At 37.1% G+C, this 15,613-nt stretch overlaps 7 protein-coding genes across 7 annotated transcripts; 3 read left to right on the top strand and 4 right to left on the bottom strand. All coding sequences in view use genetic code 12, as the record gives it.

Moving 5' to 3' along the window:
- Positions 1–91: 91 nt before the first annotated feature.
- Positions 92–722, top strand: CD36_07680 (conserved hypothetical protein; the record flags this gene model as incomplete). Its single annotated transcript, XM_002417370.1, has 2 exons — positions 92–195; positions 230–722. The coding sequence occupies 2 exons, from the start codon at positions 92–94 to the stop codon at positions 720–722; spliced, it is 597 nt and encodes a 198-aa protein (XP_002417415.1).
- CD36_07670 (tRNA-specific adenosine deaminase 3, putative) lies at positions 719–1,702 on the bottom strand (the record flags this gene model as incomplete). The annotated part of the gene is made up of 1 exon (XM_002417369.1): positions 719–1,702. The coding sequence occupies one exon, from the start codon at positions 1,700–1,702 to the stop codon at positions 719–721; it is 984 nt and encodes a 327-aa protein (XP_002417414.1).
- A 99-nt stretch (positions 1,703–1,801) lies between these two features.
- On the top strand, positions 1,802–4,498 carry CD36_07660 (telomerase reverse transcriptase catalytic subunit, putative; the record flags this gene model as incomplete). The annotated part of the gene is made up of 1 exon (XM_002417368.1): positions 1,802–4,498. The coding sequence occupies one exon, from the start codon at positions 1,802–1,804 to the stop codon at positions 4,496–4,498; it is 2,697 nt and encodes an 898-aa protein (XP_002417413.1).
- A 9-nt stretch (positions 4,499–4,507) lies between these two features.
- On the bottom strand, positions 4,508–6,583 carry CD36_07650 (bud polarity/site selection protein (BUD family), putative; the record flags this gene model as incomplete). The annotated part of the gene is made up of 1 exon (XM_002417367.1): positions 4,508–6,583. The coding sequence occupies one exon, from the start codon at positions 6,581–6,583 to the stop codon at positions 4,508–4,510; it is 2,076 nt and encodes a 691-aa protein (XP_002417412.1).
- Positions 6,584–6,987: 404 nt separating this feature from the next.
- Positions 6,988–10,263, bottom strand: CD36_07640 (importin beta-3 subunit, putative; the record flags this gene model as incomplete). The annotated part of the gene is made up of 1 exon (XM_002417366.1): positions 6,988–10,263. The coding sequence occupies one exon, from the start codon at positions 10,261–10,263 to the stop codon at positions 6,988–6,990; it is 3,276 nt and encodes a 1,091-aa protein (XP_002417411.1).
- Positions 10,264–10,809: 546 nt separating this feature from the next.
- On the bottom strand, positions 10,810–11,916 carry CD36_07620 (conserved hypothetical protein; the record flags this gene model as incomplete). Its single annotated transcript, XM_002417365.1, has 1 exon — positions 10,810–11,916. One exon carries the CDS (start codon positions 11,914–11,916, stop codon positions 10,810–10,812), a length of 1,107 nt encoding a protein of 368 aa, XP_002417410.1.
- A 565-nt stretch (positions 11,917–12,481) lies between these two features.
- On the top strand, positions 12,482–15,523 carry CD36_07600 (eukaryotic translation initiation factor 5B, putative; the record flags this gene model as incomplete). Its single annotated transcript, XM_002417364.1, has 1 exon — positions 12,482–15,523. The coding sequence occupies one exon, from the start codon at positions 12,482–12,484 to the stop codon at positions 15,521–15,523; it is 3,042 nt and encodes a 1,013-aa protein (XP_002417409.1).
- Between the last annotated feature and the right edge of the window lie 90 nt (positions 15,524–15,613).

Here is a 15,613-nt window from a genome sequence, read left to right as displayed (position 1 = left end):
TATCAAAAGATCTGTCAAACTCTTGCGATAAAAACAAAACAAAGCAAAACAGTAATGAAAAATATTTGTTTTGTATTTCTCTGTCAAGCAAATGGATTTTAATGTGCATGCTTTTCGCTCTTGCAAAAGAAAAAAAAAAAAATACACACTGACACGACTTTTTCTTTTGTTTACATTATTATTATTATTATCCAGACATCACATAGTATATACCAGTTATGGCTATCAACACCTCCTCACCTAATATTTTAAAAGAATATTTAATCACAAGGCTGGAGATTAGAGACCATGTGTCACTAGATACTTTTAAGAAAGAATTTCCTTCAAATGTTCCAAATGAATTAATAGAACAAATTTATAAAGAATTGGAACACCAACAACAAAGAAGATTCTCCAAAATAAAGCAAAATATAGAATCAAATTTCAACATCCCTGTTTCCAACTTGGTATCAGAAATATCTGCTAATTCTGGAACAGTGAAGAAGTCCATTTTACTCAATTTAACTAAAGAGTTGGAACTCTTAATGTCAAAACTTGCAACCCAGGAGTTGGAATTGGACAAGAGCATTAAACAAAAAATTAAGGATTTAAATTCTTTGATTTCTTTGCTCCCTTCAATTCAGTTGGCAGAAGAACAGGATTCTGACGAGATTGTGGAAGATGCACTTGAGAAAATTAGCGTTATCTCCAGTATTCTAAGCTTAAATCAATCACTTAATTAGTAGTCTATACATGCATATCTATTTTCATTTATACCATCTAACCGTGTGATTTCATCTACCCCTAACCACCTCCATATTTCGAATTTCCAATTTAACCCATCTCGATCGCCGAGCTGATAATGTGATTCCAATCCACCTGAGCTTTTTTCTGGTTTCAAATATATGATCCGTCCAATTCTTGAGTGAACTAGAGCCATAGCGCACATTACGCAGGGTTCATGGGTTGTATATACAATCATATCATTACAAAGGTATCCTCGCTCATTTTGATTGCTTTTTCTATTCATGACTTCCTTTTCAGCAATCTTTGAAATAGCCTGCATAACACTGTGCTCCTGTGGATTATGGTTTATATCAGAAGCAATACAAATAGTATGAATTTCAATTCTATCTCCCACTTTAGAAGCTATTGCCGTTCCCAGAAAATTAAACGTAGAGTCTCGTGATGATAGAGCTGCATCTGCCAAAGAATCCAAAAGCGTATTTATCATTTGCTTCTCTTCTTGGATGTCAATTTCCACCGAGTTCAAGAACTGGTGGTTCGGATTTCCCTTCCATATTATTGGCCAGTACTCATTAGTCCACTGTTGAGTAAGTTCCTTGGTAGGAGGTGCATTTTGTGGGACTTCTTTTACCTCCAAATTATCAATGCTAAACTCTTCAGAAAAGTTCAGGGATAACTCCATAATACTATCATACTGCTGATCGGACTCGTACGGATAAACTATTACCTCTAAATAATTGTCAACTTTTCTTATTCGTTTTAGATGATTGAGATAAGGAGTTTTTACATCTTCTAAACTGAAAAATGTCTTTATAAACGACATCAAAAGTTTTCCTTGTCTAGGATTTACTTTGCCTACCCATACTTGCACAAGATCAGGTTTAACGGAAAGACAATCATTTTTATTTCGAATTTGTAAAAGTGCACCGTATAGTATACCCAGTTCTAAATCAACATGACTTTTTATATTAGACATGACAAAGTAGAAATCATAGAAAGCCAAATTTTATAAGCAAAAACAATGCAAAAGAAAGAAAGAAAGAAAGAAAAAAAAAAAAAAAACATCAATATTTACATGAAGTTTATTTCCTGTCTTTTTTTTTTTTTTTTTTTTTTGGTCGTTATTCTTCACCAGTATGGTAAGATATCATTTCAAAGAACCTTATTCATGACACTCAAAGTAAATGAGAAAAAGACTTTACTTGAGTATGTCTTGGATAATACGGGCAAGGATGTTCCATTACTACCCAGTTTGAAAGAGTACATGGAAACGGTGGATGTATACCAATCCAAAAAACGACCTGTACCTGTAATTCCAATTCAAGAATCATTTGACGACTTTATGAAAGAGTTAGTAACTCGCTTAGTTATGGAAAAATCAAACAACGTTATAGCTTATGGGTATAAAACTTCAGCAACGGACACTCGAAGTGCATTTACAACATTTCATCCGAGTGGTAATTTCGTTTTAACTCACATTACAAGCCATAACTGGAGTACAATCTTTCTGTTGCTCGGACCTAAAATTTTTTTAGATCTACTAGTTAATAATAAGGGGTTTGTTAACAAGCTGCATGGTGAATCCGTTCAAATATTTGGGGATGTTAGTTCCCACAGAAAGACTGTACCCGTTTCCAAATCAATAACCAAATTCAATGTGCTTTACAACACCTATAATAGAGACTACTCGCGTTTTGCGATAATCAGACCAGGTATCCAAATTATATTGCAGGATATTTTTTCCTTTTCTGGTTTAAATCCAGGAAGATCATCCAAAAGATGTCGAGGTCTTAAAAGTTTGCTCTCAAGAATCCTTGCTAATGATAGGAAGTGTAGATACGATATTCTATATGCTAAGTTTATTGGCACATCAAAGTGCAACTTTGCAAACGTAATGAGTAACGAGACGGAAATGCCCAAGGTTATTCAGTTTGTACTTTTGATATTGGGTAAATTGTTACCTTTAGATGCTTGGGGAGGTATTTCCAATAAAAAGATTCTAAAGGACCGAGTGGTTGATTTTTTGTTACTTGGGGCAAATGAAAAGTTACATATGGATGATTTGTTCAGAGGAATTAAGCTTAAAGATTTCAAGTGGTTGGGCAGAGCTAACCAGATTTCTTCAAAGCAGGATTTTGAACTTCGAACTACTTTTCTAAAGGGGTATCTTTGGTGGTTGTTTGATTATGTACTTAAAAATATCCTTCGTACTTTCTGGTACATTACGGAAACTTCTAGTATAATGAGTTCCGAGTTGCATCATTTCCCACAGTATTTATGGAAAGGATTATATGAATCATGGGTGTCCAAATATGCAAACAAAAATCTTGTAAAAATGCCATCCAAAATACAAAAAGAACAGCTACCATGTGGGAAGATTAAACTCATACCCAAGCGGTCAAGTTTCCGTGTTATTTGTGTACCAAGCAAAAGATCCTTGAAATTAATAAACCAAAAATTAGATCCCGATGTGTTGGAGAAAGAGAAACAGGAATTTGAAAGATATAGAAAAGAAGTTCTACTGCCAGTGGGTCAAATACTACGTTTGAAATTATCGAAACTAAAACATCAATATGCAAGTTATAGGGCATCCGTACACTCCAGTTCCGAGGTGGCTGATCAAATACTAGATTATAGAGATTCTTTGCTTGTTAGATTTGGCAAACTCCCGAAGCTTTATATTATAAAATTTGATATGAAGGAATGCTATGATAGACTCAGCCAACCAGTATTGATGCAAAAGCTTGAGGAACTTTTCAAAAACGAGGATAATAACACTCTGTATTATGTTCGACACTATGCTCAGTTAGATATGTCTCACAAATTGAAAAAAGTGAAAACCACCATAGATACCAAATATCACAATTTGAACATTTTATCGAGCTGTACGCATAACAACAACTATGGAACTTTGGTTGATAAGACCAAGACAACAGTATTGCAGAAAGGTAACATCTTGGAAATTTGCCGAAGTCAAATCTACGATGTAGTTGGTTCAGTAAAAGATGCGCAAGGATATTTGCACCTATATAAAAGGAAACGAGGCGTGTTTCAAGGGTTCTCATTGCTGTCTATATTTTGCGATATACTTTATAGTGCAATGGTCCATGATTGCTTCGATTTTTTGTGGAAATCGAAACTGGATTTTTTATTTGTACGATTAGTCGATGATTTTTTGCTTCTCACACCGGATTCCAATGTTTATCATCAAATGCAAGATATAATATCAGGAAAATTACTTGAGAGCTATGGAGCGTTTGTTAACAAGGATAAAACAGTTGTTGTCAACCAGACAACTACTAGTCCAACTATAGATTTCGTTGGGCTCGAATTGAATACAACAGACCTAAGTATCAAGAGGAACTCCAGCCTGATAAGTTTAGTAACCACAAATTTTAGAACATTCAAGACTTTGGTTAAACATTTAAAGACTTTCTATCAATGGAATTTGGAAGGATTTCTCTTGGACTGTTGTTCTGGGGTATTAGAAAATGTCCTTGGAAATACTGCGTCACTACTTAGGTTAATTTTGAGGGAGTTCAAAACAAAGTTTGCGTCCATTGCAAAACACGATACATTTCATTGTTACAAATTTATCAAATTCCTATATGACATAAGTAATTACACAATCGTTAAATACGTTGAAACCAACAGCGACTGGGATGGAGCACCTGAACTATTGAATTACGTTAAACAAATAATTGTCAAGGAATCTTCCTCTTTCGAGGATTATCTGGAAATAGTAGACTGGGTACAAACTTTAAATATATAAATACATTGCTCATATACCCCCAAATGAACTCTTTAAATTCTCGATATCTTTCAATTGTCGCTGTTTCTCCAACTCTTCAATGCCCCCTGATTTCTTCAATTTTCTATCCTCTACAAAATCACCTAACTCTTCTTGAAACTTGGTAAGTTTCATCATATCTCGTTCCTTCTCTCTTAGTTTTTCGGCTCGTTCGATGGCTTCAAGTCGACTTTCATGGTTTGGCGTGAGCCCAGCAATGTCATTTAACACTGCATCCTTCAAATCATGCAAGCTTTCACCTGGTTCTGGAATATACAAGTTAGCAACAATTTTATTCCTCTTGCTCGATGCGCCTTTTATCTGTTCAATCGAACATTGTTCAATAAGATTGTATGTTTCTTCAATCTTTTTAATATCATCTTGTAAATCTTGGATCAAGTCATCCTGCAAGTTCAAAAATTGTTGTTCTTCACACACTTTGTCCAATTCCGCTTCCCAAATCTTCTTCCATACCGGTCTTTCTTTCGAGATATATAATGTCATGTCATGAAGAGATTTCTTGGCTAAGTTGATATCTTTAAGAATGTGTTTCAACTGCTTGTCACTAACACGGACGCCTCTTTGTGCCACATCCTTTCTCATCTCTTCCATTATATCTTGCAAATCATCAACCTTTGTGATCAACAGATCAGAGTCATCAGACAACTTTGAATTACACGATTCCATATATGCTCTGTTGGAATTCTGAGATACCTCAAGCCCGATTTCTTGGAATTTTCTAAGCTGTTCGGTAATATTCGAAATAGTTTCCTTGAAGCTTTCAGATGACGAGTTGTGCAACTGTTTTATGGCACGAAATTCTCTTTCTATGTTGGTGATATCCTTGCGTCCTATCTTATTCTCCTCGTGTGCATTTCCACTTTTGGTAGCAACAGTAGGAGCAGCAACAGTGGGCACTGGGATTTCAACAGAGGCCACTGAATCCTTAACTTGTGCTATTATGGTGCTCCCCATTGTGTCAATTTTTTTAGTCAAGTCATCCAACCGTAAATTCAATTCATTTATACTTTTATTTTGGTCATCTGTTTCATTTAAACAAAGAAGGGTACCTGATTTGACATCTGGAAGTAAATGCTCTTCAAGTTCATACAGAACACCACTGCGTGGGTCCTGAATATAAATATCGGGGAAATTACCTGCCCCTGGAGAATATGCAAATTTTTCCACAAACAATAGTCTTAATGAAGCAAAAGTTACTGGTAAGCTTACATTAGCTTTCTTGGTTTTGGCATTAATTCTAAGCAAAACATACTCTTCTGTGTCTCCATCCTCTTGAATTGACTCTTCCCTTTTGCTCGATGAAACATTTGGCTCTTCTGTCTCCATAATCTTTGAGTGCCGAACTTCTGGTGATTCCACTGGTTTTATCTTAGGCACACTAGTGGTTGGGTTGTTGAAGTTCGTTAGCTTTGCATATTGGTAAGCACTAAACCGTTTAGACGCACGACGCTGAAGAACGTCACCCTTTTGTAACTGGGACAAAGCGTCACTTCTCTCAACGCTGGAATCCTTGTCTGTTGTTCTCTGTTGCTGTCCTTCAACACCAAGTGATGAAGGTCTTTGGTTCTCGGTTGGTAATTCCTCCCTAGTAGATTTTTCTTGGGAGATTGCTTTTGCCTTTGCTTGTTTGGTTTTCAAAGTTTGTAACAATGTCACAATTATATTCCTAATGCTCGGTAAGAACCTGTCCAAGTTTTCTTGCGAGGGTGCTTCACTCAATGCCGCTTCCAAAATAATTCTCAATGCTTGTGGCACATTCCCTATATCTGAAATATCGATGCCATTATTGCTAAACGCTCTAATTGCTGCTCTGAAATCGTTACCCAATTTCACATATGCATCTGATACAAACTTATCATCTGCTTCTTTGCGTGCCCACTGTGTTAAACTCTCAAGTAAGTGTTTGGTTGATACAAGGAGTCTGGTCACACTTGACTCAATTGTATTTAACGAACGTCTTTTACCCGACAGGTTGTGTGATGCATTATTGGTAGAGCTGGAAACGGAAGTTCTATCCGGTGTTAATCGGGAGTTGTTGGATGACATTGGTATTGGTTGTCAGAAAAAGCCTGTGAATGTTAAGTAGGGTTATTAGAGATCGGACCAACTTTTGATCCTTTTTTTTTTTTTTTCCCCTTCCCTTCCAAGTTTTGTTTTTTGAAATTCCGCAATTTATTACTTCCTTCTTCTCTATACAAGATTAGGTGAAACCTGAAACCAATTCTCTGATTATAATAATTTCACCCTACCACCAAGGAGGTAGTTAATGATTAGAATATTTGTTTCTTTTTTTCTGTTTTTTTTTTTTTTTTTTGGTTATTTGCTGAACAACTAGTAATCATTATGTAAGACAATTCTGCTTTTCAACTACATGTTCTAAGTTTATATAAAACATTAATTACTTGAAACTATGTATATATATGAGTGTGCATATCTGAATGTTAGAATTTTTAACTAAAATACTTTTGCACAACATCTAAATCTGATGGATTCTTTTGCAACAAAGCCATAGCTTCTTCATGAGGAATGGATCCCAATAAAGCCCTAGTTGAAATCACGACTTTTTGAGCAGTGTTTCCTGATATTGATGCATGTGCTAAAGCTTGAATCACAGAGTCCACTACTTTTGGAACTTGTTTTAAAACTGATGGATGGTTACTGTCAATTAGTTCACTCAAAAATACGTATGCAAACGGAGCAGCTGAATCATCTTGGACGATTGGCAACAACGAAATCCATTGGTCAATAATGCTATCCAAGCTTGGAACAGAACTTGAAAACCTATGACAAACTTTGGCAATTGCAGAAACACAATTCTCGGTGGCATATACATTCTCATCAGCTCTAGCATCAGGAACCATTGCCATTTTGAACATTGGTTCCAAAGATGAAAGACAAAATTCCCCGTAACCATCTCCTCCATGTTGTGCAGCCATTCCAATAGCATATGTACAAATTTGACGAATACTAGCATTTGCAGATGTTACCGATTCGGAAATTACTTTAACAAACATTTCTTTGAAAGGAACAGAATCCGGCCCACATTGTTCCAATAAGTTACTGATAATAGACAACCCGCAAAACTTAATGGTTGTATTCTCATCATTTATAAATGACGAAATGGTGGGGCCTAATACCTGCAATGTTTCAAGGAAATTAGATTTGACATTCTTAAGTACAACTGAAATAACCTTGTTTATTTCATCTAATAGTTCCTCGTCAGTGTACTCGTCTTCGTCTTCTTCAACGTCTTCGGTGTACTCATCTTCAATACTGTCACGCTCCTTGATTCGATTATAGATTTCGATCATGTTGGCATTAATTGCCTTTGCTAAAGCCTGCAACTGAGTACTCGAGACGGAGTTGGGTGCTAACACATTAATAGATTCAACCAATGTAGTATAATATGCAATAAGTAACTCTGGAACAGGCTCCGAGCACAACAGGTCGCTTAATTTATCGCAAATTTTTGACCAAAGGGTTAATACTTCTGTTGAATTGTTGCCGGTAGCTGCCACACAACATCTGAGCAATGAAGCCAAAGTCAATGCAGCCGACCCACGCACACCATCGTGTAAATAAAAGTCCAACCCAGGGATGGCAATTTCCTCTGCTATTTCCTTGACCCAAGGCATAAAATCTTCCTTCAACTGAACCGCGTATGTTCTAAGTAGATCCATGGCAGTGACCTTCTCATCTAAAGTAACTGTGTGAACACCAATCCATTTACCAGATATATTAATAACATCCCATTCCTCATTAAGCTTCAATTCCTCTGCATCATCTTCCTCTAACAATGAAATATCTTGTGAAGCTTTTGCTGTCAACATTAACGGAGGCAAAACAGATGGCAAGTAAGGCAAAAAGTCCTTTCCCAAAATTTTACAAATTCTACCCCAAGCTTGTTCCAAATACAGTTTCACCAAGTCATCGTCTTCAGTGGCACTTTGTTGGATGTGTCCAAATAATTGGATCAATTCTTGACTATGTGGTTCAAATTTTTCTTTACCAACAGCCAAGGCAATCAATGTCGAACACTCGATACATTTTGCTTTTAACAATCTGTTCTCAGCTCCAACATCTGCCCTTAAAACATTCACTAACAAAGGCATCAATGTGTCATAATACTTTACAAACGTCTTTTCTGCAGCATCGGCAATTATGGCTATTGTGGTTAAAACCTGTTCTTGTACATATCTTTTTGGTGACTGTAACAAAATCAACAAGTTGTTCAACAAGTCATCTAAATATGGCTCTAAAACTTCCTTTGTGGCCGCCTCTGAAAAGTTGACCAACGCTGCAGCAGCATGGGCTTGAACTCTTGGAACGGATTTGTTTGTTAATTTTGAAATTAAAGCAGGCAAAATTCTATCTCCTGAGCTTCTTTGAATCACGTCAGCAAAGTCAGTAGACATTTGTCCCAACGCATTACAGCCAGCGTACTGAACTCGAGGATGTTCGTCATCTAATGAGGGCAATATCATATCCAAAATTTTGGGGATTTCATTCACTAAAACGTCAGCACAACCTTCGGCAGCAGAAGAAAGAGCCATTAGAGCAGCTTGACGTTCTCTCCAATTCGAAGACAGTACCATAGCAGGCAAATATTGGAATAGAGGTCCCGCTAAAGCTTGTCCATTCAATTTCAAAGAGACTCTATCCAAAGCTTGTCTGGCGGCGCCATATTCTGGTTCTTCGTCTTCGTCCTCACTGTCGTCTTTGTTATTCCATTCGGCAGCATCATCATCGTCTATACAAACTTCAGTTAACATTGATAATGTGATAAGTACCATCTGCTCGGTGTATGTTGGAGTCAACTTACACATCGAAGGAGAAACTTCAGCAAAAGTGCTGAGCAACTCCAATGCCGCCATTCTGGAATTCAAATCTAAATCCTTATTCTTTGCCACTGCAGAGCAAAATTCAATAATAGTAGGAAACATATCTTTAAACATCTTTGGTGCCAACTCCACTAAATCAATTAAGGCTTCTAATACAGAAGCCAACGCATGGTCCTGTCCGTTTTGCAAAAACCTTGGCAACGAGTTCAACAAATTAGGCAATAATGGCGACAACAACTTCCAAGTATTTTTTGGGAGCTTTCTGAAAAATGCAACAAAGGCAGTGCAAGCAGCAATGCGTACATCGTCGTTTGCGTCTTCAAACCCGGCATTGTACACAAGCAAAACTTCGTCAATATAGGAATTATCGATCAACTCAGGTGATGCAGAAAAAACTCTAAATGCTGATTCACGGAAACTGGGGTCTTGGTTTCTGGTGGCCTCAAATAAGGCAGGTATCAACTCATTCCAAGTCCCTGCAGGAGAAGCATCCTCTTTAGCAACTTCTGAAATTGCATCAGAAAGTTTGTGTCTGACTTGATTCGATTGTGGCGATGTAAATCCAGCTAACAAAATGCCTCTAATTTGTTGTTTTGCTGGCTCTCCAATAACACCAATTGTTCTATCAGTAACGCTTTGCAATTCTTTAGGGGATTTTATGGCCATACGTCTAAACATAACTGAGGCAAAGGCACGTATAGTGTCATTATTTCCCTGGCATGCTTGTTCAGCTAAAAAAACCAATAATAATTCGACATTATCTTTGGATGTCCAGTTCTGATCAAGTGACTTTTCAGCTTCAGTTCTGATTTTGTTGTCAGTAGAGAGCAAATTTTCCAAAAGTTGTGTGAGTGCAGAATGATATTCGTCCGGTAACACTGTCATGATTTCAAAATGTTCTTTGTCTTTTGTCCTATTTTTTCACTCTTTTTCTTTCTTTCGATTGCCTTTCCGGTTATGACTATTCCCAAACTATCTAGTAATTTTTTTTTCAATTAGACAATATAGTTAACTGTCCTTGTTTTAATCCTAGAAATCCTAATAGTGCTATGAAGAATAATCTAGCAAAATTTAGTCCACTAAATTAATCTGTAAAAAATTATTATTATGTAATGGTGAAAAGACAAGAAGATTCAAAATATAATTTTTGATATTTGGGTGATGGGATCTACGTGGTAAATTTTTCGTTTCCTATAAGAAAAAAAAAAAAATTGTGAAAAAAAAAAAAAAAAACCAAAAAAAAAATTGCCTTGAAAAGAAAAAAAAAAAAGATGGTTAATGATTCCCAAAGCCAAGAGTTTCCGTGCGAGAAATACTTACAATTGGGCATTATCACGAGGGATAGGTGGTATGTGGAAATCATTCTCTTTCTCCTTACAAAAAAAAAAAGTACAATCTACACAAAGTACTAAGGACACAGTACATGCTCTATTATTTCTTCAAAATCGTAATCACATCTTCATCTTCCAATTGATGGTTCAAACCAACAACTTGTGGCTGGTGCTTAACCGAGGTACCATACACTAGAGCATTTCTGAAATCTTCCACCAAAGACTTGTGAATGGAGTTACAGAAATCCTCCACCGTACATCTGTCACTTCGCAAAACAACTGGCTCATTGAAATCGGGTAATTTCCCCTTAGGTTTTGTGTATACTCTCACTAATTTCAACTTGTCCCACATCATCTGCAACAAGTCGTCCAAGTTCCAACCATTAGCTGAGGATATTGGAATGGCATCTGGGATTTTTGTTAAAAGATTCAACTCTTCGATAGAGAATGAGTCGATTTTATTCAACACATAGATTGCGGGAATGTATTTTCTAGCTTTTGCCTCGATGGCATCAATTAAGTCATCCACTGTAGCATCACATCTAAAAGCAATATTAGCACTGTTTATTTTATATTCAGACATTACGGCTCTGATTTCGTCATTGTCCAAATGCGTTAATGGTACGGTGTTCGTAATGTTAATACCACCTTTATCCTTCTTGGTGATCACAATATTAGGCGGCTCTTTGTTTATCCTTATCCCCATTCCTTCTAATTCGTGTTCAATAATTTTTTTATGTTGCAAAGGCTTGTTGACATCCAACACCAAAAAAATTAGATTAACAGATCTAGCAACTGCGATAACTTGTCTACCACGACCTTTACCGTCCTTTGCACCTTCAATGATACCTGGCAAATCCAACATTTGAATCTTGGCACCTTTGTATTTAATAGTACCTGGAACTGTTGTCAATGTTGTGAACTCGTAGGCAGCAGCTTCTGAATGGGTTCCAGTCAACTTTGATAACAAAGTCGACTTACCCACCGAGGGGAAACCAACAAATCCAACTGTTGCAACACCGGTTCTAGCCACATCAAATCCAACACCGGCACCACCTCCACCACTTCCAGACCCGTCAGTTAATAGTTCTCTTCTTAACTTTGCCAACTTTGCTTTTAATTGTCCCAAGTGAAAAGAAGTGGCTTTATTCTTCTGGGTCTTGGCCATTTCATCTTCAATGGCCTTGATTTTCTCCACGGTAGTCATAATTAATGGAGTCTTTTATTTGGGGGAATGAGAAACTTTCTATTGTATTGGAAGAAATGATGATGCAAAAAGATCCGAAATAAGTTTTCAAAAGCAAAATGGAAAAAAAAAAAAATTTTTTTTTGCTAGCCTTTTGAAATGTTCCCTGCAATTATTTGTCTGTTAGTTAGTATTGAATTCACGCACCCATTTAGTACTATCTCAGATGTGTTGCAAACTGTTAATTTCTACAATTTCAATTCAAGAAGAAGGATGCTGTTATAAGAACTATTCTTGAACCCACTACATATTGATGAGAGGTAACTATCTGTAAGTTAACATGGCTAAGGAATCTTTTGATTTAGATTAGTACGCCGTACAATGTGCAAGTACAATCCTCCTCACTTAAGGTGTAACAAAAGGTCGTGTGCAAAGAACTTGCTTTACTTACTACACATAAAAAATTTGTTCATCCTTAGCAATGGCGAAAAGAAAAAAAAAAAAATTATTTAAAAAAATTTTCAACTCCCTTGATTATATAGATCCATTGATCATTTCTTTAACTTAACAACAATTTATATTAGAAATGGCAAAGAAAGGAAAGAAAGGAGCTCAGGCTGGAGGAGATTTTTGGGATGATGAGGAAATGGCTCAAGATCAACCGCAGGCTGAAGAATTTGGTACATCTGCAGAACCAGAATCTCAAGAAGCATCCGCAGAGGACGTCAGTGGCGATTTGCTAAGTTCTATTCGTAAGACTAAACAGAAGAAAGCTGAAAAACAAGAAAATGAAAAAGCAAATGCCAACAACGGAGATGCTCCAAAATTGTTATCGAAGAAAGAAAAGGAAAAGTTGAAGAAGGAAGCTGAAAAGCAAAAGAAGAAAGAGTTGGCTCAAAAAAAGAAAGCCCAACAAGCAACAAAGAAGGAACAAATCAAAGAGGCTAATAAGCAAAATGCTACTGGTGCTGCAACTGCATCTTCAGCATCAGCTACCCCTGAACCAGAGGAGAATAAGTCTCTGGCAGCATCTGAACAAAGCGAAGCACCTAAGGCAAAACCTGCAAAGAAAGGTAAAAAGGCACCTGCTGGGCTTGCTGCTTTGAAAAAACAATTGGAATTGAAGAAACAATTGGAAGAAGAACAGCGTAGGTTAGAAGAAGAAGAGGAACAGCGCAGATTGGAAGAAGAGAGACTTGCAGCTGAAGAAGAAGCTAAAAAGGAAGCTGCCCGCGCTGCTAAGAAGGAGCGTGAAAGATTGAAGAAAGAGCAATTGAAAGCTGAAGGTAAATTATTGACCAAGAAGCAAAAAGAGGAAAAGAAATTGCAAGAGCGTCGTCGTCAACAATTATTACAGGCTGGAAACGTTTCAGTTGCTGGGTTGAACAAGACAGAGGAAGATGGGGCACCAAAACCGAAAAAAGTTGTCTACACAAAGAAAAAATCCACAAAGCCAAAGACTTTTATCCAAAAGCCAGTTCAATCTAAAGCTCCTGTGAAGAAAGAAGATGACGAAGATGAAGCCTTGGTAGACGATTGGGAAAAGATGGCATTGGATGACGATGTTCCGGTTGCCGATGATTGGGAAGCTACACTTGCCGACGAAGAGAATGAAGGTAAAGACAATGAAGATGCTGAAGAAGAGGAAGATGAAGATGAAGACAGTGTTACTAAGGAAGAACAAGAAAAGAATGCCAAAGAAGAGGCTGCTAGAAGGGCCAAAGAAGAATCTGAAAGAAAAGCCAAGGAAGAAGCAGCACAAGAAGAAGTAAAATCCAAACAATTGGCTGCTCAAAAGAAGGCCGCTCCTCCATCTGAAAAGGATTTGCGTTCTCCAATTTGCTGTATTTTGGGGCATGTCGATACTGGTAAAACCAAATTATTGGACAAGATCCGTCAAACCAACGTTCAAGGAGGTGAGGCTGGTGGTATTACCCAACAAATTGGTGCTACATATTTCCCAGTTGATGCTATTAAACAAAAGACTGCTGTCATGGCCAAATACGAAAAGCAAACATTTGATGTTCCCGGTTTGTTGATTATTGATACTCCTGGGCACGAGTCTTTCACCAACTTAAGATCTCGTGGTTCTTCATTATGTAATATTGCGATTTTGGTTATTGATATTATGCATGGTTTGGAACAACAAACATTAGAGTCTATACGATTGTTGAGAGATAGAAAAGCTCCATTCGTTGTTGCTTTGAACAAGATCGATCGTTTGTACGATTGGAAGGAAATCCCAAATAACTCTTTTAGGGATTCATTTGCTAAGCAAACTAAATCAGTTCAAGCTGAATTTGAAAACAGATATGAACAAATCAAATTAGCTCTTGCAGAACAAGGTTTGAACTCAGAATTGTATTTCCAAAACAAAAACATGTCTAAATACGTTTCCATTGTTCCTACATCTGCTGTTACTGGTGAAGGTGTTCCTGATTTGTTATGGTTGTTGCTTGAATTGACCCAAAAGAGAATGTCTAAACAATTAATGTATTTGTCTAAAGTAGAGGCCACTATTTTAGAAGTCAAGGTAGTTGAAGGTTTTGGATACACTATTGATGTTGTTTTGTCGAACGGTATTTTAAGAGAAGGTGACCGCGTGGTATTGTGTGGATTAAATGGTCCGATAGCGACTAATATCAGAGCCTTATTAACACCGCCTCCATCGCGTGAATTGCGTATCAAGTCTGAATATGTCCATCATAAGGAAGTCAAGGCAGCTTTGGGGGTTAAAATTGCTGCAAATGATTTGGAAAAGGCCGTTGCTGGTTCCCGTTTGCTTGTGGTGGGAGAAGATGATGATGAAGATGACTTGATGGACGAAGTTATGGATGATTTGACTGGATTGTTAGACTCTGTTGATACATCCGGTAAAGGTGTGGTTGTTCAAGCATCTACATTAGGTTCTTTGGAAGCTTTGTTAGATTTCTTGAAGGACATGAAGATTCCAGTTATGTCTATTGGGTTGGGTCCAGTCTATAAGAGAGATGTGATGAAAGCTTCAACAATGTTGGAAAGAGCACCAGAGTTGGCAGTTATGTTATGTTTTGATGTCAAAGTTGACAAAGAAGCAGAACAATATGCTGATGAGCAAAACATAAAGATTTTCAATGCTGACATCATTTATCATTTGTTTGATTCGTTCACTGCTTATCAAGCTAAGTTATTAGAAGCTCGTCGTAAAGAGTTTATGGAATACGCTGTTTTCCCATGTGTTTTGAAGACTATTCAAATTATCAACAAGAGAAACCCAATGATCATTGGTGTGGATGTTGTGGAAGGTGCTGTACGTATCGGTACTCCCATTTGTGCTGTTCGTACCGATCCAACCACCAAACAACCTAACATTATGGTATTGGGTAAGGTCGTTTCCTTGGAAGTCAACCACAAACCTTTGGAATCTGTCAAAAAAGGTCAAACCGCAGCTGGTGTTGCCATGAGATTGGAAAATCCATCTTCTGCTCAACCAACTTGGGGCCGTCACGTTGATGAAACCGATAACTTGTACTCATTGATCAGTCGTAAGTCTATTGATACATTGAAGGACCCAGCTTTCCGTGAAAGTGTTTCCAGAGATGACTGGTTGTTAATTAAGAAATTGAAACCAGTGTTTGACATCAAATAGAGGATCGATTTCGGTGTTGAGATGTTGTGTAATTTATTGCATAAAAAAAAAAAAAAAATTAAAATTTTTTTCTGTTCCTAATGTTACTTT

This window comes from Candida dubliniensis, chromosome 1, assembly GCF_000026945.1.
Source record: "Candida dubliniensis CD36 chromosome 1, complete sequence".
Classification (NCBI taxonomy): domain Eukaryota; kingdom Fungi; phylum Ascomycota; class Pichiomycetes; order Serinales; family Debaryomycetaceae; genus Candida; species Candida dubliniensis.
Note: the sequence above shows the minus strand (reverse complement) of the source record. Positions and strands in the feature narration are given on the sequence as shown.